This window comes from Vigna umbellata, chromosome 7 (genome assembly GCF_029865625.1).
Source record: "Vigna umbellata cultivar VRB3 chromosome 7, Vumbellata_1.0, whole genome shotgun sequence".
In the NCBI taxonomy this organism is placed as follows: domain Eukaryota; kingdom Viridiplantae; phylum Streptophyta; class Magnoliopsida; order Fabales; family Fabaceae; genus Vigna; species Vigna umbellata.
This window is the reverse complement of record NC_142171.1, coordinates 601,930-625,711: the sequence shown is the minus strand read 5'-3', so window position 1 is coordinate 625,711 and position 23,782 is coordinate 601,930. Positions and strand designations below refer to the sequence as shown.

The window sequence follows — 23,782 nt, the reverse complement described above, 5'->3', positions numbered from 1 at the left end:
GTAGCTCTCTCATTAAATTTGTCATTCTCCTTCCATGAAGTGGGCGATTACTTGTAAAAGATTCTTCTCTTGAATTATTATTCCTTTAGACCTTATTAAACTCTTATCATCCTCTCCTGCTTGGAGAGAATTTGGCCATCAATTCTAAAAGATCCTACACATAGACACAAGCACAAATAAAAGACACAAATCTAAAATAATCCAAAATAGAAATTCTACTAAAATGAGATTTTGATCCAAGAAGAGGCAAATCTCTTATTTTCAAAGGGTTGAATGTAACACCCTAATTTTTGGAATGTCACGGTTACGAGCAAAAATTTAAAAATTTTAAAACATATTATCATTGCGGAAATCCAAATTCAATAAGTCTTTAAAATTAACCAAAACTAAACCATAATTCCAATTGATAACAAAATAAAATTCCCAATAAAACATTTTATTTAAAATAAAACCATAAATTTCCTAATTCATTCGTTGTGTTATACCGCATCCGAATTATATGCATGATCATCTGCTCACAACCACAATCATAGAAGTGAGCTAACTAAGGATCAATCATAATAAAATAGTTATATAACTAACAAATGTTAAACATTCATCACAATAACACATCAACAACACACTAACAACTTAAATACGGTCACCTATCATCATCACAACTTAGTGGTTTATTTCCCCCACACTACCACACCTCCTAATCATCATAACCAATTCATTATGAGTCACACGACACCTCTTCCAGTATGACACGACAAAAGAGAACCTTTTTCTTGCATCACATGGCCAAAAGAGAACTTTTTCAAGCATCACACGACCAAAAGAGTCATCAGTACCTGAATCATCCTCTTCTCGCATCACACGGCCGAAGAGAACTCCTTTCCCACATCGCAGGGATGAAAAGACTTTCTTTCCCACATCGCACAGTCGAAAGAGTTATCCATACTCAAATCATATTGTCCAACAACCTTACTCACACATTAATTCTCCCATGATACACGAACCCATGCCCTCTCCACAATGAGTAACACTATACTTCAAAATCTCCACCCCTGCATTCAAGGACCAAAACAGTGAGTAACGACACGACAACATTCATGAATCATTCAAACATAATACCAAAAATAAGAGGAAGAAACGAAAATCAACACAACACCCTGGTTCATGAAATACAACCCAAGTTAACTCACATGCTAACATGTACATGACCACCAACATTCAAATGAATTAAACAATGATCATACAAAGTCAAAACAACAACCATTCATTAGAAAGAAATCCAAGTTAACTCCCCTACCTGGTCTCGTATGATCTTTGTTTTCAAGATCACCAAGAAAGCTTTAAAACGTCACCCATGGTCCTTCCCCTTTCGATGCCCCATTCTCGGCTCTATTTTCTCTTAGAAAACGTCTTTTCTCTCCCTTATCTTTCTAATTTTCATTTTTTTATTTTAGGGAAACAAAATGCAAACCCCTTTTTACTCTTCTCCTTTTTATCTTCTTCTATTCTATCTTTATCTTTTTAGTTTTAATAAAATATCTCAGTTTATCTCTAAAACCACTAAGATTTTCTCTCTTATTCTCTTATAACTACTTTTTACAATATCATCAACCACCAAATCTTTTAAAATATCTAACCATATCTAATAATGATTTTCTCTAATAATAATATCTCTTTTAATCTTTAAACCCACCAAGATTACATCTCCTATTTTCATTTAACTAATTTTTAAAATAACAACTAAATCTTCTAAAAGATTTACATAATATCCTTTTATTAAATATCCATATTATTTAATTTGCATGCTTTTCCTTTGTACACCCCCTTAATTAATTTCTTCACTAATTAAATAAAGGTAAAAGACTCTTTTGCCCCTAGACAAAAATATAAAAAAAAGAAATAACATAACAATTATGTTCTAACAAAAATATACAATCAAGAACACTAATTTCCAAACCAAAAATCAAAAATTTCAAAACTACTTTATTTTTAAAACCCCTATTTTCTCGGATCTTACATTTAAGGTCTCCTTCCAAGGTCAAATACCCATCTACAACAAACATCAAACAATTTTAAAGTAAGGATGTTATACTCACAAAAATTCAAAAGAATATTGTCCAGACAAACAACCAAACTACAAGTATAACTTTGACTGCCCATAAGTTTGTTGGGGATTGAAAAACAAACTAACTCTTGTGTGTATATTTATAAGCTTTCGTCCTTACCCATAAGCCATAAGTTTGTTGGGGATGGATAATCAAAATAACTCATGTGCATATGTTTTCAAGCTTACGTTGTCCTTCTCGGTCATACTTTTTTCTTTTCATTGTTGGTGTCATTGGTCCTTGATGAGTAAGTCTTCCCTAAGTAATATCATCATTTTTTCTTCCCACTCTTTACGCCATTGCTCTTTGATAAACAAAAATTCCCTAGGCAAAAAAACAAAACAAGTTGAGTCAATATATTTCTTTCTCTTTTCTTCTTCTTCTTTCGCTCTTTTCCCTCTCTATTTCTTTTCTTCCTCTTTCGTTCTTTTTTCTTTTCCTTTCTTCTTCCACTTTTGCTCTATTTTCTTTCTTCTTTCTTATCTCTTTCTCTATTTTTTCTTCCCTTTTTTTGTAACTGATCGAGATCATACCGAAATCAAATTGATGTGCAATTAGAAATGTAGTGACTAAGGAGTGACTTCTAAGTCGTCTCTCAAGGACCAACTTTTGGTTTTGTCATAAGATCAAACACGCAGTGGGTGGGGGGAGGTTTAGCAGAATGTGTGAACTAAAATTAACTAAACAATTAACACAAATTAAAAACAGGTTGGTCACTAGTTCAATTGCAATGCTTCCAATCCTGGATTAACAACAATTACGCACTACTCTCGCCCCTAATCCAACATGAATTAACCATATAAGCGAAGATTAATTAGGTTTTCATAAAAACGAATTAAGCAAATGTAATGCATATATTTAATTAACTCTACACCGCACATATTAATCAACTAAGAGGAAATTAAACACCAATTCTTCACAAAAATTTTCAAACGATTCATTTTGAAATTCCCCTCCATGATCACTACGAATAGATTTAATTTTCAAATCCTTTTCATTTTGAACTTGTTTTCAAACTTTTTGAAAACTTTGAAAGTTTCACTTTTTAAAGTAATAAAGAATGTCCATGTATATCTTGAATAGACATCAACAATAACTAAAGCATAATAATTTCCCTCAAAACTTTTTATCCTTGAAGGACCAAAAAAATCCATGTGCAAGAGTTCTAAGGGTTTTTCACTTGAAGCAATATTTTTCGAATTGAAAGATTATTTAATTTGTTTACCTTTTTGACATGTGTCTTTAACAAAATTGAGTTTTGATAGACCGATTACTAAGTCTTTAGATATGAGTCTATTCAATTGTTGCATATGAATATGAGCAGCTCTCTTATTCCACAACCATGGATTTTCTTCTTTTACTACTAAATATGAAATATTTTTTTTGAAACATTTTCCAAATCAATTAAATAAATATTAGCATGTGTAATACCTTTCAAAGCAATTTCAAAAGAATCTTTTTCATGGATAGTGAAATAATTGGGTTTGAATGCTACCTTGAAACCTTTATCACTAATTGACTAATACTAAGAAGATTGTGCTTCAAACCTTCTACAAGCAATACATCCTTTATCATCGATGTATTTGCACTTCCTATGTCTTCTACTCCAAGGATCTTTCACTTGTTATTGTCACCATATATGACATAGCCTTGTTATTTCTTTCGAAAGTTTGAAAATTTCTTCTTATTCACTGTCAACAACAATTATCAAGGTACCACATGGACTTCCTAGATTTAAAACTTATCTGTTTAGGTACCCAACCATTGGGTCCTTTGGATTAGTTAGGCAAATATTTAAATTATTTTATAACTTAAGTAAACTCTTCACAAGGAACACCATGATGTTTCATTTTACATTTATTTGATGTATGACCCTTTTTCATGCAATAAAAATATGTAGCAACATTTGGTTTCCTATAATTACTTCCTTGCTCTACCTAAATTTTACGGGTTCTTTTATATTTATTTTTATTTTTAATTTTATAGTAATAATCATAATAATATTTTTTATTATAATTAGGAACATACTTGATTTTATTTTTATAATCATAATCATGATAAATTATAATTATATTTAGGAACATTTTTAATTTTGCTTTTATCAATCTCAGATTTGAACGCCAGAGTCTTTTTCTTTCCTTTCTCTTCATCCTCGTTCAATCTCCCGAGATCCAATTCATGTTCTTTCAACTTACCAAACAATGTAGTCATTGACATGATGTTGAGATTTTGTGACTCACTAATGGTAGTCACCTTTGGTTGCTAAGTTCTTTCCAAATATTTTAGAATTTTTATATTTAATTCATCATCATCAAAGGACTTACCTAACCCAATGAGATGATTCACTATATGTGTGAAGCAATTCTAAACATCTACAATAGTTTCTCCCTGCTTCATGTGGAATATCTCATACTCTTAGATTAGAGTATTTCTTCTGACTCTCCTAACATCATCAGTTCCTTCATGGGTGACTCTCAACATCTCCCACATATCTTGAGTAATCTTACAAGTTGAGATCGTGTAAAATTCATCAACAATTAAAGTAGGTGATATTATGTTACGAGCCCTTACGTCCTGTTGGAATCTTCTTCTATCATCAACATTTCATTATTCTCGTGATTTGGATTCTTGAAAATTGTTAATAAATATAATAGGAACAAAAGGACCATTTGTGATAGTTTTCCAAATCTCACTATCAATAGATTTCATAAAAATTTGTATTCTCACTTTCCAAAAAGCATACTTTACTCCAATAATCAATGAAGGTCTATTGATAAAGTCATCCTCAGCAAAGGTTTGATGTTGCCCCATCATTTTGAATTACTATCAAAGCAACCTCTGATACCAATTATCAAAGTGGTGCAACGGAATGATTACCGTGTACAACAAACCAAGAAGGGGGTGAATTGGTTTCTTATCGCAAATAATACCTTTAATAATTTTATCATAAAATATAAATTCCTTACTAACAATTTAAACAAATAAAAGAGTAAGGAAGAGAGAAAATTGCACAGGTGATTTTTATACTATTTCGGATCACACAGATTCTACGTCCACTTGCTAATCTCAAACGAGAATTAATGTTTCACTATCACAAACCAATAAATTGTTACAATCACAAAGAAAATTACATAATTTAAGGTTAGAACACCTCTCTTGTTACCTCAAGAGATAAAACTCACTTCGCTTGAAACTCACAAGGGATGAACACCTCCTCCGAATGTTTCACGAAGGATGAGCACCTCCTTTGAATCTTCACAAAGGATGATAGGCTTTAACTCAGCAACATCAACAACACTCAATCACAACTCCCATGAAAGTTCTCGCTCTATGCCAACACCAAGTTCTCAAAGCCATAAGAACAAGGGTTACACAAACCCTAGAAAACTTATCACAACACACAACAGATAATAATTTTGAATACAATGTATTTCATATTTTAAAATGAGAGTCCTAATCCAATTTATAGAGATCTCACTCAAGGATACCCCCAAAATTCTGTTGCCAACTAATTAATGTGTGATAATCGATTATCCACTTATGGTAATCGATTATGCATTTAATGAATGCACAACGGTCAAAAACTTGCTTAAAAATTCTCATAATTGCTCGTGACAATCGATTATGGCAAGTCATAATTGATTATTGATAATCGATTATTACAAGTTTATAATTGATTATCTTGAGTATAAAATGAGGTTTTCTGATTCAAAACAAACTTTAACGCAACCTAAGGCAAACAATACATAAAATCAAAGATAAACCACATCCTATATATAAATATATTAAATTACAAAAGCTTTAACACAAGACAAGTCTTCATGAAGATCTTCTTGCAACAAGAGAACTTGAGACTTTACTTTGAGACATCATTAAAACTTCTTCTCTTCAACTTTATGTTAACAAAGTAGAGTTGTGACTTGTAAGGCTTATGGAAATAGGCAGGGTAATGGTAGCTTATGAGAGAATGACAAATTGTTTGGTATTACTTGGTGGTAATATGACTTGGTGTTTTGCATGAATACGGTTTGATTCATGGATTGCATGAATATTGTGTATTATTATGTATTTTTATTAGTTCACCCTTGCTTGTTTGTGTTTGTGAGATGATTGTATAACTCGTTTTGTTATATGAGAGCAGATGTTGTTATAGATGATGTTGGAGATGTCTAGAGCAAAGAGATATGGTGGAAAGTCATTTGAGTTTTTGAATGTATTTAGAATATGTTGTTTTAAATTTTATTTTCAAGCAACATTTTAAGTTTTGGAATTGGAATAAAGTATTATTTTTGGATGGTTGTAACTTAGTTTATGATTAAGTTTGTTTAAGTTCACTATTTAGTAATGGTATCAAAGGTTGTTTTTCTTAAAGTTATGGATGTTTTGTGAAATATAAGTGGCATCCTAAAAGAGGTTTTACATGGAGTAGTATTCTTCAGTCGTGTGATTCATCTTGTAGCAAAAAGTCCATTGTTTTCCATAGCCTTGGTCTTTGATTTCTTGTTGTCTAAAATTATTAAGATAAATATTTTCATCACTTAAGTTCATAATGAGTGCCCAATATTAGTTAATTTCAATGTTAAATTATCTTGTTATAAATCTATGTAAAATCCATGTTAATCACCGAATTTTTACTTGGTTTGCAAGTATAGAAGAAATTAAAGAGACAAAGTTGAATTCAGAAGAAAAACAAAGAAATTCAAGCAATTTTCAAAAAATCTGACCCAACACAGCTACAACATAAATTAGGGCTTGAGCCACAAAGAGAAAACCCAACATGGAAGGTTTCCTCAAGCCCTAACCTAAGGCTCTAGCCATGGAAAATCTTTCATCATGAAGTAATCTCAAGAAGGCTCCAACCTAGGAGCACATAGCTTAAGCCTTGGAGAAAACCCACCCAGGAAGGAATCCTCATGTTTGAGCCATGAACCACTGCTTTGAGCCATGTTGCTAGTGTCTATAAAAAGTAGACTTTAAGATCAATTTTAAGGAGAACTTTTTGTGACTTTTTTATAAGACCTTTAAAGAGACTTAGAGAGAGACTCTAGAGAGTCTCCCCACTTACTTCCTCTATACTTAATAAAATATCTTTAGAGGATTAGAAGATGAAGTTTCTTCCTTATTGTAACTTTTTTCTATCATTTATGAAGAGTTAAATCTCCTATGTGTTGCAGTGAGATATAACTGCTTTGAACTCTTGTATTTGGTATTATCTTTCATTTATGAATGTTTACTTTTGATTTAAAGTTTGTTAATTGATTTATACTTAATGTTGGATGAACTAATCACTCTTCTTACTTTATTGGCTTAAGATTCAGTGGTATCTTAAGTTGTGGTCCAATTAGTTATCCTGTGGGCTTCTAGATGCTAGGAGATCTAGGGTTGCAATGGGAGGTAGAGTCTTGATCTTAATGCATGTAATCCGTTCAAGCAGTCACTGAGGGATCATACTAAAAGGTGGAGATCCTAAGTTGTAGGTGCTAGGAATGGACCTAGAGTTATACCTAAGCATACTCCTAGGACTTGATCATTTGCATTTCTATATCTAATGATAGATCTGATGCAAGAGAGGGAAAAATGGCGAAATTGAATCCAACACAGTTCAATCATCTAAAAGTCACTCATCTAGTAATCCAAATTGTTTTTCAACAAATTTTATGATGTTTTCATACATACAAATCTGTTTTCAAGACATCACAAAAACGATTTCTGTTTTATAAAGATCAAGATAGTTAAAACATTATATTTTTTGCCAAATCCCTATGGATACAACCCTTGTTGTGCTACAACAACCCATTATACTTGCTAGTGTAATTTAGGTGTTGCATATACATAAACAACAATTTCATCCATTCATATGTTGTTCTTGCTGTAGAACCAAAGAAAACATGCGATTAATGTTGGGTAGAGGTTCCATAAGAAGGAATTGTGTTTTAACGACTAAGAAAATGTCGTCCAACCCATTCAAGAAAGACATAACATTATTAGAATTTTGATTTTGTGTGAAGATAGGTATAAGATTGCAGCTACACCTGGATTTGCATGTGCAAGATGGGATAGGTCTTAATGACTCTAATTCTTCCCACATAGAATCTTCATATTGTTGTAAAAAGTTGACACTGCCCTTTCACCTTGCTTGATGGAATAGGTCTCTTATTAAAGATCCAATACCTTGAAATGATCACCTTTAGAGAAGCATTCCTTTAGATCTTCCCATAGGTCTCTACTATTGTCAATGTAAATTGTGTTTTGCGTTATTAGTGGAGAGGGAACACAAGTGATCCAAGAATTAACCATGACATTACAACACTCCAAAGCATCAAAGACATTATCATTTCTTGCAAGTTGCACAATTCCTCCACCAACTAACTTCAACTTGTTTTTGGACAGAAAGGCACACTTCATCTCTCTATACTAAGAATGATAGTTTCCTCCATAAAGAAGAGTTAGGACCAAAACCATTTTGGGTTTCTCTTCTAGTGTAGTAGAACGAGCTCGAAGGGTTTTGTGAGACATCAATAATGCCGACAACATTTGATGCCATGACAAAAAAAGGCAAGAAAACATAATAAAACAATAAACGAGAAAAAAGATAAAAGAAAACAAAATTAAAATGCAATTGACGTAATAGAGTGAGATTGACCTACTTTGAAACCATATTAAATTTTATGATATCCCATAAGTGGAAGAAATTTACAATAACTAGTGTGAGGACACACTTTTATTTTGTTTGCACAAGGAAAGGAAAGAAAAAGAAAGAATGTAAAATATTTGCATGAAATAGTGTTTTCTTATTACTCTTGCACGAAAAAGAGCAACGAAAGAATATATACAAACCTAAACAAAATGCCAAGCCTAAAATAGAAAAAAACAGAAAAGAGATTATATAATATTTAACACGATTCCAATATTTTAATATCTTAAACAAACCATGCAACACTTGATATTATTCCAACTTATCTAAATTAAATTTATTAAAATAAAGGTAAATCATTAACTCATCTTATCTATAGGGAACTTAATAGTTAAGAAAAACTTAGTTTAGGAACTTTTGGACCAACTTCTAAACTTTAACATTGTAAAAAAAAATCTAGAATCTAAGTTTTACACCAATTTAATATAAGTGAAGTTTCTGTTCTTGAGAGTTGATTCCACCCTTAAAGCATGAATCTAATCGCATTCAATAGAAAAAGAAAAGAAAAAAAAAACTGAGCTATGAAATTAGAAAACTTAATCTATTCAAAGTTCTAATTGTTGTAATATCTTTCTCATTTATTTCTTAAATATGAGATCTAATCATAAAAAGAATACACAATCAACGCATAAACTTAATAAACATAGAGAAAATGTATAGTTTAAAGATATAAGATTTTATAATAAATGATGAATAAAAGATTATACATCTATTTATGATTTTTTTAAAAGACGTATTATTATTCATTTAATTTAATTTTTATTATATAAACTTAAAAGAATAATCATATCCTACAAAAACTTGTAACCATTTTAACATAACGTGAATTATACATCTAACGAGATCATTTTTAATCATAAATTCATCTATCAAAAGGATATTTAAATTTTAGAGGTACAATTATTTTGAAGATTTAATATATTTGAACATTTACGAGAAGTACCATAGTATCTTCTTTATAAATAGCATAAAAATTGATTATATGATTTAGTTTTTAAAATCCTGTTATGTTTTTTTAAGTAGCTGAATGATTTCTTAGTTATTCTTTTTTTATTTCATTTATATTTTTACCTTTTTATGTTTTATATTGGTTATGATCAGACAAGCCTTAACTTTGCTATTTTCAATATTATTAAAATTAAATCATAGTTACCTGGTACAATTTAAAAGAAAAAAAATATTTTATTAATTAAAATAAAAAGTATGGATACTCTTTAATATTCAAGATACCACATAATTTGTATTCATTTCATTTTATATTGACAAATGTAGGTGTTTGCTATGGTGCAGGCGATGGGATACACTCGAGGTGAGATACGAGGACTTTGTGTTAGTTGAAAAAGCCATCATTTATTTATTTATAATTAAATGAGTTTTGAAATGATACTGCTTTGATTTTTTAACATGTGTCACCCATGTATTTGTCCTAAATATTTGTTTTTTTCTTTGTAAATAGTCACAAGTAATAATGTTGGTCCCTCTTTGTTTAAATATAAATTCCTTCATGAGTACCTATAAAAAAAAAGTAAATAAAAAATTTTCTTTCTTGAGATAATTTTAGTTTAAGAGAAAAATATATACTATTTTATTTTTTACATTTCTTTTGAATATTTATAACACTAGTAAAAATAACCTTCTAACGCGTATATTACGTTTCGATTTTCATAAAACCGAAGTATAAAAAGATACAGTGATATTTTTACAATTTTCACAAATATATAGATTTCGATTAAAAAAAATTAAAGTCGTTTAGACTATTACTCTATGAAGAGGATATATGTTAAATACAATACAGTTTGTAGACTTGCTTATTGTTTCTCTCTATTCTCGTTTCTCTCCTCTTACAAAAGTAAGCAAATATTACAAGAAAGCTTGAGAGAACTTCTCAGTGTTTCACTCTCTCACTCTCTCTTTTTTCTTCTTACAAAAGTAAGCCTATATTCTGATGAAACTTGAGAGTATTTCTTTTCTTGAGCTCTTCTCTTTGTGTTTACTCTTATGTAGAGGGATTTGACTCTAATAGCTCAAAAAGATTCTTTTGCTCAATTTGAATGATGTTATATCCTTATATTCTTTTTCTTCTTCATCATCACCTTCTTCTTTTTTTATTCTTTTATTTATACACATTTGGTGATATAGCCGTTTAGACAATGTTTGTCTTGATAATATGACCATTTGATGAAACTTGTCTTGATGTAGGTGTCTGTCATAAGATGAATTCTTTTTATCAGAGTAAACATGTTTTTCAAAACTTTATCAAAAGCCTATTTGACCTCTCATATGGCACAACTTTTGATGAACAAATCATTATTTTTTCTAACGTTCATTTTGAGTCTCATAAGATAGGGTAGATGAAAAAGCCTGTAGTAGTTATCTTGCACAAAGTAGAACAAATGTCTATACAACAAGTATGTCCTATTTTCTGTTTACCTTAACGTTTTTAACAAGGTTCTTATGTTTTGTACTGTTTTACCAAGAGTGTGTTTGATATTATTTACCTTGTAACAGGCTTTTTCTTAGTTAAAATTTTACTGTTTTTCAGTCACGATTCCAAAGGCGAGAACATTTCGTGAATGTCTTCTTTGTTACTAACGTCACTTCTAATATATTTCAGATAGAGCAAGTGGATGCATGTAGTGTGTAGCATAGATGATTTATCCCTTATTACTTTTCGTTGTCATTTAACATTGAGCATTTAATGACATTTAATTCTTGTTCAGAACAACAAAGTGTTTTTTCATTTTCTACGTTTAACATTTATCATTTAAGCTTTTCCTTAGGATATCATTCGTTAAGTAAGAATTTCATCGTTGGACGAAGTAAAGATTTTAGCTCATAGTACCGTCTAGTCTATTGTAAACGCTTTTTGGAATAATGCCTTTTTAGAGCTTGAACGTTTAGCATGTTTCTTCTTTTATAAGTTTTTTTATCTTTGTTTAAGGACATTGTCTCGACACCTTTTTGTTTCTTGATAGTTGTTAACTCATTGGCAAGCGTACCAAATCATTCAAGATAAATTCACAAATAATTATAAGGTTGGACTTTGGTATTGAAGACACTTAGAAATGGAAAAGACTAGAAATGTTATGAAATGACATTTCTAAGGTTATATGATTCACCTATTTCACTCTTATGCCTACCCAATTTCATCTCCTCTCTATCAATTTACTAAAGTCAATCCACAAAAACACTCTAGCCCTAATCCTTTAGGTGAAAGAGCCTAGGTTTTCCCTATTAAACTCCAATCCCTTGGAAAATCTAACAAGAAAACTCACATTAAAGAGCTAGGATCTTAAGACAACATGTGAATCATCTTCCATCCCTAGAATCAATGAAACACAAGGACTCTTGTTTTAGTTCTAGGTTCCATCTTACGTTCCCATAACCCATGAAACCCCAAAATCATGTCATGAACATTCCTATTACATGCAAGCTTTAAGATTGGAAACCAGAATACTAGCAATTGATAGGAAAGGCATATATAAATACAAATCAATCATCCATTACACAAGAATTCATAGGCTACAACAATCCCTAACAAGATGAATCTGGTTTTCCACTTCCATGGAGAACCCTAAACTTTACAAAATTGGTGGATGGAAGAAGGAGGAGACCCAAAGGAAGAGGAGGAGATGTTCCCACAGCTCCTCGCGGCCTCCATGAGCTCTAGTAGTGAAATCACGCCTCCAAAGAACCAAAGACCCAAAGCTTTTTGTTTTTGAGTTAAATAGTGCAAATTTGCCATGTCAGCAAAGTAGTGCTCAAGCGTCCAGAAAGGAGGGGCGCTCGAGCGTGCATACACTATAAATAAGCTTTTGTGCAGTTTGTGCAGGTGGCGCTCCAACGCCCTTGAGCCAGGGTGTTTGGGCTTGACATTGTTGCACTACTTCTTTTTCTCATTTTTGTGCAGATCTACTTGCTTCTGTGGTGATTCAGTTCTCTACATTTTGGAGATTCTTCCAAGCACTATTTTAGCTACAAAATAATGGGATTAGTGATGAAATTACATCAATGTAGCCCAAAACATACTTATTTAGAAAACAAGACAAAAGAATAAGATTAAGCAAGTTACAAGCTAGAAAGGAGTTGATTTTGCTACTAAAATGATGCTTAGATAATGGTAAAAATTAGAATTATCAAGAGTTCAACTGATTACCATTGGGTACAGTATAGCTTACGCGTTTAGCATAATTTTCTTAGACGCTTTGACTTGTAAGTCGTTTAACATTGTGTTTTGAAGCTTTTAACCTAGTTGTTTTCCTAAGTATTTTCCTGAGGTTTTTTTATGTTGATGAATGATTTAGGAGTCTTTTTTCTAGCACTTATGTTTTGCCTATCATGTTCTTCTGGTTTAGGTATTTTTGTCATATCTGAGTTGGACCTAACTGTGGTTTTCTATGGGTTAGTCTATAGACGCTTCTTTCTAGTTGGTTATTAGATATGTTAGACTTGTTGTGTGGACACCTTTTAATTCAAAGCTAGTGTTCCTAATTATCTTTTAGTGTTTTGACTATTTTCACTCTACGAGCATATTCAAGACTACTTTGTTTAATGTTATTTGTTTAAACTTTAAAACCAAAAGTGCTATACATTAGTTTGTCTTGTCTTAACACTATTTCAGCATTGGGCCACAAAATTAGCACTAATTTTCCTATTCCATACCCCTCTTATCACTCACAAAATCAGACTGACTTAGATGCTACCACATGGAAATCCACCACTAATAAATCAAGCCACTCAGGTGATGTCACATGCTATGATCCTTGCACACTCACATATAGACCAACGAGATTGAACCACGTTAGCATTTTCTTCATTTCAATCTTTCTCTCACAGAAACCCTAGCACCACTATCACCTTGTCGTCAGCCACCGTCCGCAACCATGGGCTACCATCACCACTTATCAACGAATGAGTAAATCGAAAAAACTAGAACCCAAATTGTACATAACTACTACAAACCATGTCGTCTTGTCTTCTCCCATCATTATTTAGAATAAAAGAAGTCCTCTTTGGATATTTTAAACTTCATCTAAACCCATACCTCCATGTGTCACACTAAAAACCTTGTTAGCATATGATTTTGTATTCTTAAATATTATATTATTCATTTGATTCCATATACATCATATCACTGCTAGTCATACTCCCCTCCAAATCATATTACTCATAGAAGTTGAGGTTGGTTATAGTGCACTTTACAAACCCTTACCGAACTTTTACAAAACTCCAAGCTTGGGAGGCTAAGTTACTCATAAAGAACAAATATACAATTATTTTGTCTATCTCCTTGCATATCACACATGTGTATGTCTTAGTGATACTTACCTATGTGCTAGATTTTGCTTTGCAACTACTTTATTTAACTCTTCATGCAAAACATTATGTTGTTGGAAGAACCTACACACATGTACAATTTTATTTGTTGTCTTTTGGCAAGTATGCTTCATGGTTTTCTTTCCAAACCTACGTGTCATCACTCTCCTTTACCTTCCATTTTCTCATTTACACGGCACATGATATTTGAATATATATATATATATATATATATATATATATAACTGATTTTCTCATATATTAAAAACATGTATTAAACATGTTAAAAACTTCTATTAATGAACAAATATTGTAAATTTACCAATTTATTTATTGATTAAATATTTAAGTGTATATATTGTTATCCCACTTTCATCACTTGCTATGGAAACAATACCAATGCGATATTAATAATCACAAGTACCTGTTCAAAGTTTTTTTAATCTATTCACAAGATTATGATTCCTGATGTTATGATTATCATGCCCTTAACTGATTTTCACACATAATAATAATAATAATAATAATAATAATAATAATAATATAATAATAATAATAATAATAATCAATCACAATTTTGTCAAACTTATTTTAAGGTTTGTTGGGATTAGTTTACCATAATCAATAAAAAAACAATTAAAAGTTATTCCTTAACATTATTACAGTATTCTCCACTCGTCATAAGTTATTTGACACTATCCATGTTCCCACTCATTGCAGTCAGGTGCTTAGTTTTAATAATAGGATTTAAGCTTTAATGTTGGGCTATGAAAACTACTCCATTTGTTAAGCAATAAATTAAAGTAAGAGATTGTTGAATAACTGTTCTTTTAAATAATTATAATTCTTCTTTTTACAAAATGCAATTATAGTGTTTTCGTTCATGTGAATGCCAACATATCAAATAAAAAGTGAGGCATATGATCTCCTTCTGTCTATTTTATTCCCAATATAGTAATTTTTATAGTAATTGATCGGTTATGAAAATTTAGTCAAGTCAAACTTCAATTATATCACAAAACTACAACTTTACACTTAAAAACAAAACCGCTTTTGGCAACTATTTTAACTGCCATTAGAATAAGGATTAATGAATGGGTGAATAAATAATTTGAAATTTTTAATTGAAAAATTAAATCAATTAGATTAAACGTTATACTTTTCAATAAACGCTTTTTTATTTTAATTTTATAATTGTTGTACAAACTAATAATTTTATAAATAGGCAACAATTCTTTTTCAATAAGCTTCATTATTATAACCCTTTAAGTGATTTGCACTCTTGATAAATGCTCTTAGTGGACAAAGAAAAAGGTTCCGAGTGGGGAGATGCCACTTCTAAGAAAAGGGCCTTACAATATTATTTTAATGAGGAGTGTGGAGGATTTTAATTCATGATTAAAGAGTATGAAGGCATAAGCAATAAAAAAACTAGAGTAAATTTATTATATGTGACTCAATAATTGGCTATGTATAGCATCAATCCAAAAATTACATTAGAATTCCTTTTCCAACCTTCTTAATCATTCTATAATAGAAATTCCAAGTAGAAATGTTGTAAAAGAAAATAAATTCTACAAGAAAAATTAGAGGCAACTATGTTATAGATTTTGTCAACTCAAAAGCAAAAAATAAAATGAAATTACACCTATGAAATGAAGAAATGAGTTACACAAATCTCATTTTTTATCAATAGTATTGTCAACCATGTTGGGTCCAATTAATTATGGAAAACACTTTGTTGTATGCCATAGGAAGAATTATGTTAGCCTAATAATAATTATTATTATTATTTTATTATTATTATAATAAATAATAATAATAATAATAAAATAATAATAATTAATAATAGTAATAATAATAATAATAACAATAATACTTTTTGATACTTCAATAGATAGCAGAAAGACCCACACGCACTACAAAAATAAGGAATTTTACCAAGGATTTTTTTCTGCATTACCGGCGGTTTTAATCCCTGGTAAATATATTTTTCGTGGTTGACAAAATCACTAGAAAAATCACCGTCACAAATTTTCGGCGGTTTTTTCATAACTGCCGCTATTTGCAAGGTTTTTCAAAAACTACTGCTATTTACGGGGGTTTCACAGAAACCGCCGGTACTTGCGGGAGTTCAGAAAAACCGACGAGACTTGCGTGGATTAGTAAAAAACTGCAGGTATTTTTTGATTTATGTAATTGAGGTTTTGAAAACCGTCGGTAATAAAAATAATTTAATTTCTTTTATTATTCAAATTATTTGATTAATGTGATTAATATAAAATATATTTAATATTAAACTAGAATAATATAAAACCAAAAGTAATTATTATTATTATATGAAATAAACTGTAAAATTTAAAATACAATTAATTTTCAACTTAAAAAATAATATATGTTTAATCCTAAAAATTAAAAATAAACATGTTCTTTTACATAACAAATAAAAAAATGTTCTGAATAATAATTATCATTCTTGTTCTTCGTTTCATATCTTTCTTGTTCTTCATTTTCATTCATTTGATCATCATTCTTGTTCTTTATTATTTGATATGCTTCCTTGATTATATACCTACAATATAAAATAATAATTAATTAATAATTTTGAAAAATGAACTTGCTTCCTTAATCATCATATATTTTCAACATCATTTCATCCTTGCATTTTATAGCAACTTAAACCACCACCTACCATTTTACCAAGTGACATTCATTAGCAATAAATCATACACTTGCCATTTGGGAAGTGAAACTCTTGGTAGCCCATTACCACACATTAGTACTACCAAATATGTTGTCCCAGGAATCACATTTTAACAGAGTTTCTGCTATAATATTACTAATTGTCATGCTTTTATCCATCCAATCAAAATGAAACCTATCAACTCTAAATTACCTAATCACATAATGAAAAAGGATAATTCATCATGAATAAATCAATGATTTTTTCAACCTACTACCGTTAAGGCTGGAAATAGCTAAATCACTTGAAAAGGTAGAACTATGCTAAATAATACAAATTATTGAATGTGTACCATATTTGAGAAAGCTAAGTTAGAAAATATAATTTTGTTTTCACAGAACAAAACAATCTGCAAATGATTAATGTGAGTATTTAACATAATTTATTATATAAATATTTTATATTTTTCTTAAAATAGGCTATGTATAACTATTTTTGCACATCTTTACAATATTATAGGAAAATTTTCACGCATAAAATTCATCTTTCTTTTATGTTTTTAACGTTAACAAGGCAACAACAGAATTTAAGAGTAAACCTTGACAGAGGAGACTAAGATGCAACATGATCAAAGCACCTTCAAAACCAAAACATATATTAATATAAATAGAAGAAAAAACCAGTAATAAACATTTTTCAAACTTGGGGTTGAAGTGCTTCCTGCTCTTAGAATGATACCAAACCAGCACTAAAAAGCAACACGAGAATGAAGGAAAACAAAGTTGATGGAAACTGCAAATATAAAAATTGAAACTGAAATCAAAGAAAAAGAGCATTTCCCATGAGCTATTACCGTGAAAGCATTTTAGAATCCGAACAATCAATGCATAAATTGAGTTGAATCCAAATGAAATATCTTACAGATACGTAAGGCGTGGTATCGTGCTCAACCAGTTAATTTGGACCTTTATAAAAATTTGGGTATTCAACCAGTTAATCAACTTTCTAACTATCATGGTTTTGGTGGGATCTGCAAATGATATTCACAGTACACTTCATCAATTTTTGCAACTAGCAAACGAAGACAAAAAAGGTTGATCGACAAAATTCTGTACCAAAAAAAGGGCATGGATTAGCCTAGGGAATTCTTGCCATTTCCTTCTCCAACTCTTTGTGCAGAAGTTCCATGATCACTTTTTCTCTTTCTCGACACCTCTTTCCTGTAATGATTTGTGGATGTTCATAAGCATTTTACGCATACAGTGAATCCGCTACAAGAAAAAATTAAATTACATACAACCAAAATCCTATATAAGACTCAAAATCTTATCTACGAAAATATCCGTATATAAAATTCGTATATAATTAAAGATGTAATTACATAAAAAAAATCCATATGTAACTTTATGGTTTTATAAAAAAAAAAAAAATTATCCTAATTTTCTATTCCTTTTGCTGCCCATAAACTAACATGAACCAATAGCTTGCATATGTCAGATTCAGTCATTCCCCATCAATTTGATATAACCCAATACATAAGATAACATAGGCAACATCATACAAAAATCAAGAAGCACAACTGGAATTAAAACAGATGATACAACCATGAATAGCAAAACCCTATGAAAATAGTACACCTCATCATTATAAAACTATAGATATTTGTATGTTACTTACTCAGTCTATGTTAAACAAAACCAATACCGCATGTTAAACAATAACATAGCCTTAGGGAAACAATAGTTGTAAGTTTTCAGAAAAATAAAAGTTTAGTTTCATACCTCTTTTGCAGTTTTCCTTTCCTTCTCTCTGTTTCCTGCACTTTTCCTTTCCTTCTCTCTGTTTCCTGCTTGCACCTTTCTCCGTGGTAGAGCAAGCTCTGGAGATATATCATGCTTGTTACTCCTTGTATAATAAAAGTCCAACCAACAAATATTTACCAATACTTACTAAAGAAAGTATTCATATTTAGTTATTCAAACAAATATATATATATATATATATATATACAAGTTTAATCAATTCAAATAAGATATAAAATTTCAATAAGAACAATTAAAATGAAAGAAGCCATCTCCTTCTATCACGTGAAAATATCAAATTTCCATCCATTCAATTACAAAACATTAAAACAACACCAACTCTGGAAAGTCTCACCAAACTTAATTTGTCTAAATTTTACATAATGCTATGCAATTCATCCACCATTATTATTATTATTATTGTAATTTTTATTTTTATTATTATTTTATTTTATTTTATTAATTTTTTTAAAAAACAAGATAAAAGATGTATCAATCAAAATTGTCTTTCACGTAAAACGATATAATAAGTTTTCACTACTTTAAAATATAACTGAGACATTGTATGTGGCCCAAAAGAAATTTTAATGAACTTAATTTCAATAATTTTGGTCTGCACTTATTTTGCTACCTAGGCCACTTCTGATTTCAGTCACCAACCACCAATTTAACACCTTAGATTTTAACTATCATGTTGGTCACTGTTCAAAAGTGGGTGTGATAATTCTTTATTTCTCAAAGTTAAACTCTAACCAACTCGACATCACAGACATCTAATCTTCAATACTTAATACAGGATATTTGGTTAACCATGCTGCACTTAATAGCCACATCAAAGACTAACCAAGGAATCATTCCTTACGTCCTGCATCTTTGACTTAAAACATAAACCACTCACTACATTTTAAATTCCAATCCAATTAAATACACTCAGTCATATTATAAACAAAGGTGCTTCTTCATTATACACAATTAACACTAAATTATATATACTAACCTTATCTCATAAAATTTCTGCACAAACAAATTTCAGAAATAATTCATCACTACTCCAATACGTTTCAGCAGTTCCTTGACTACATTATAAGTTAGAACGTGTCTCTTCCCCAAACTCAATTCCCTAATCAATATTATCTTTCGACCATTGAAGCATAGATCCAGCCGAAAACAGAATCTGATTGCATACAAGCTACTGCCCTCACACGTCCATTAGAATTTCTTTCCTAAGTTAGTTTCCAAAACCAGAATAAGAAGCTATCAATACTACAATCAGATTTCAAATCAGATTAAGGAGTTATTATTCCAGGAGAGTTTGCTTTCTATATAGATCAAGTTTTGACACACATAAACGTGACTAGGAAGGGGGAGGACATGTTCCCCTCGGTTCGCTCCACCAACATAAACAAGGAGGAACTTATGAACTCAAAGGTTCACGTCTAAACATAACTAAGATCCAATCACGTTTCCAAGACTAATTTCAAGAGGTTTTCATCACATAATTCAGATTCCAAACTAGATTCAAAGTGTTATATAAGAGAGTAGCAATTCTACCTTATATCAACTAAACAAAGGTCTATCCATCAAAGGAAGAAATCTGAAATTTTGATCTAGAAAGGATGAAGAACCAAGGAGAATAAGGTTGTTCTGAATGGTAACCAGATTCCATCTAGCTAATGTAATAGTCAATGATTGAAAGGCCACGGTTTTATCACCGTGAGAGTTAATGAATGAGAATAAGAGAAGAGTTGTCCTACCAGCACAAAGCAACATATAAACAATCATTTTGGGAACAAAAACAACAACCTTAACGTGATAATTGAGAAGCCATACTTAAATCTAATTCATGTACATGTCCTATTCTTAATTTCTTATCTTCAACTATCTACCATTTACCACTGCGAAAGTCTGGTCCAACTTTATTTTATAACTTTAAGGAACCATTAGTACACCAAGAGGAAACAGACAGACTTGACAGCAAGATGCGAGAAATCGACTTTGGTCCATGCTTTCAATGAATAATGAAAAGAACAAAAGGGGGAATGGCTAACTCTGCCCCTATATTCGGTGGAATGAAAGAGTAACCCAATTATTTTATATTTCCAGTAGCATTTTAATAATTTCCTGGTTCATGAAGATGCACTGATGGGCCGATCATGGTTCATGAGTCACACCAAAATCTGATCAAAGTTATGTAGCTGTTAGGGAAAAATTTACAACTGAAACTGCTTCCACCAATATAAGCAAGTCCAACACATTTGTTTAGAAAACTATTTTACCAAGAAGCATGGTGTAAGAAAGGGCAGAAGGGTCCAATGTTAGGAGTGAGAAAGAGTTATAGAAACAAAATAACAAACTCGAGGCTGGAGGATTTCTATTGGTGAAAAGCATAGTCGTATATTGGGGGTCGAAAGGGAAAAAGGGAGGTCGTTGTTGGAAATTCTGTTTTGGCCTTCTCTCTGCATAATTTCTTTTCTCGGATGTACCGCATCTCTCTCTGGACATTGCCTATGGCAGCTATAGGATGATTCCTAAACTTTTCCGTTTCTAGAATAAAATTTATTCCAATATTCATTCCTTTTACTGATGCAAAAATTATTTGAGTACTTTACTGCTATATCAGTACTGTGAATTTTGTGTACTGTTCCATTGGTGATTTTGGGTACTGTTACAATTGGTGTTTTCATTACCCATGGCGGAGAATACTCGCCTCAAAGATCTCACGGCTGATGTCAAACGCATCCTCGACGTACTGGAGATCAGAGACCGGGAAAACGCCACAAGATTTGAAACCTTAGAGTTAGCTGTTGATGCCTTGCTGCAGCAGAAAACAGCAAACCCTGCTCCACCGTTTCAGGTGCGTAACGTCAAGTTGGATTTTCCACGCTTTGATGGCTCCGATGTCTTGCAATGGATATTCAAGGCAGAGCAATTTTTTTCATATTACAATACTCCTGATGATCATCGTTTAACGATTGTTGCCATACATCTGGACAAGGATGTAGTCCCATGGTTTCAAATGATGAACCGTCAAGATACCTTCCACTCCTGGGTTGCTTTTACTCGTGCGCTAGAATTGGAATTTGGTCCTTCTCCCTATGAGTGTTCTCGATCCAATTTATTTAAGTTGACCCAAACAAATTTTGTGCAGGAATATTATGTCAAATTTACTGCCCTGGCTAACCGTGTCCAAGGTGTCACCACTAAAGCCTTGTTAGATTGTTTTATTGGAGGGTTAAAACCGGATATTCGAAGGGATGTAATTGCTCAATCCCCTTCAACATTGATTCGCTCAGTTTCCTTAGCTAAATTGTATGAAGAAAAATGCATGACCAAAGCCAAACCATATCAACCTTATACAACAGCCAAAACACTAACCGCAAACACTAGCCAGCCTATACACCAAACCATTAAATCCACAAATCTACCACCCTTGCTTCCAACTCCGATTACAGCTTCCACCACCATCCGAAATACCCATATCAAGCGAATCACCCCAGCTGAGATGCAACTGAGAAGGGAAAAAGGGCTCTGTTATACATGTGAGGAGAAATTTTCTCCTAACCATCGATGTCCCAACAAGCAATACCTGCTTCTACAATGCCAAGACGCGGATGCTGCAGACTTACCACCCGAACCACCGGATACAGAGCAACAAGGTGAATTAAACTTGTTACAAGAACACCACCTATCTTATAATGCTTTAAAAGGAGCTTCTGGACTGGGTACAATGAAATTCCAAGGTTTAATTAATGGCATTACAGTTCACGTTTTACTTGACAGTGGCTCGAGTGATAATTTTCTGCAGCCCAGAATCGCTCATTGTTTAAAGCTGCCCATTGAGCCAATCTCCAATTTTAAAGTTCTAGTTGGCAATGACAATACTTTAGTTGCTGAAGGATTGGTTAAAGACTTGGAAGTCCGAATTCAGGGTCACTTTTTGACATTGCCAGTATATTTACTACCTATTACTGGGGCTGATTTAGTTTTGGGAGCTGCTTGGTTAGCCACCCTTGGACCTCATATTTCAGATTACAGCACTCTTACACTGAAATTTTATTTAGGCAATCATTTTGTCACATTGCATGAGGAGCAAAACACTTTACCGGTACAAGCTCAGTTTCATCATCTCAAACGTATGACTCATACACATGCCATAGTTGAGCTTTTTACATTACAATTCGAACAATTAGACGGTTTTCCAGAGCAACAGTTGAAATTACACCACGATGTCGACCCTGAATTGGTGTTGTTATTGAATAAATATAAGGTGGTTTTTTCTGTTCCTTCGGGGCTGCCTCCTAGTAGGTCAAAGAACCATTCTATTCCCTTGTTACAAGGATCGGAACCAGTGAAAGTGAGGCCATACAGGTATCCCCACAGCTAGAAACACCAGATTGAAATAATGGTCCAAGAGATGTTGAAGGAAGGACTTATTGTACCTAGCACTAGTCCTTTTTCATCACCAATTATTCTGGTTAAGAAGAAAGATGGAACTTGGCGTTTTTGTACTGATTATAGGGCATTGAATGTTATCACTATTAAGGATAGTTTTCCTATCCCAATCGTAGATGAACTCATCGATGAGTTACATGGAGCGTAATTTTTCTCTAAATTGGACTTGCGTTCGGAATACCACCAGATTTTGGTAAAGGAAGAGGACAGATTCAAAACAGCTTTTAGAACCCACCAAGGTCATTATGAATGGGTTGTAATGCCATTTGGTCTCACCAATGCCCCTGCCACATTTCAGAGCTTGATGAATGACGTTTTCCAAGGCTTGTTGAGGAAATTTGTTCTTGTGTTTTTTGATGATATTCTAGTATACAACTCTTCTTGGTCTGCTCATTTACTGCATCTTGAAGTTGTTTTGCAGAAACTTGAGCAACATCAACTCTTTGCCAAACTATCTAAATGCTCTTTTGGTCTTCAACAAGTGAACTATTTAGGCCACATTGTTTCCGGCTTAGGAGTGGCAATGGATACAAGCAAGATGCAAGTTGTGATGGATTGGCCATGTCCTAACACCTTGAAGCAGTTGTGAGGCTTCCTTGGCCTTACAGGCTATTATAGACGCTTCATAAAAAATTATGTAGTGGTGGCCGCTCCTCTCACCGATTTATTAAAAAAAGACAATTTTCAGTGGACACCGTCGACTTATGTAGCTTTTGAGCAATTAAAATTGGCA

General features: G+C 31.9%; 1 protein-coding gene and 1 long non-coding RNA gene across 2 annotated transcripts; one reads left to right on the top strand and one right to left on the bottom strand.

Annotated features, from left to right (window-relative positions):
- Positions 1 to 16,462: 16,462 nt before the first annotated feature.
- Positions 16,463 to 19,536, bottom strand: LOC148194902 (uncharacterized). The gene is made up of 4 exons (XR_015781058.1): positions 18,577 to 19,536; positions 17,911 to 18,015; positions 17,717 to 17,825; positions 16,463 to 16,684 (listed from the first exon to the last, which is right to left on the bottom strand). It is a non-coding gene; the product is annotated as an uncharacterized LOC148194902 (long non-coding RNA).
- Positions 19,537 to 21,014: 1,478 nt separating this feature from the next.
- Positions 21,015 to 22,987, top strand: LOC148194901 (uncharacterized). Its single transcript, XM_088094880.1, has one exon. It carries the CDS (start codon positions 21,287 to 21,289, stop codon positions 22,979 to 22,981), a length of 1,695 nt encoding a protein of 564 aa, XP_087951006.1. The 5' UTR covers positions 21,015 to 21,286; the 3' UTR covers positions 22,982 to 22,987.
- Positions 22,988 to 23,782: the final 795 nt, after the last annotated feature.

Bases quoted from the DNA above. Each gene is read 5' to 3' on its own strand.
- LOC148194901 (XM_088094880.1), top strand. From the start codon at position 21,287: ATGGCGGAGAATACTCGCCTCAAAGATCTCACGGCTGATGTCAAACGC.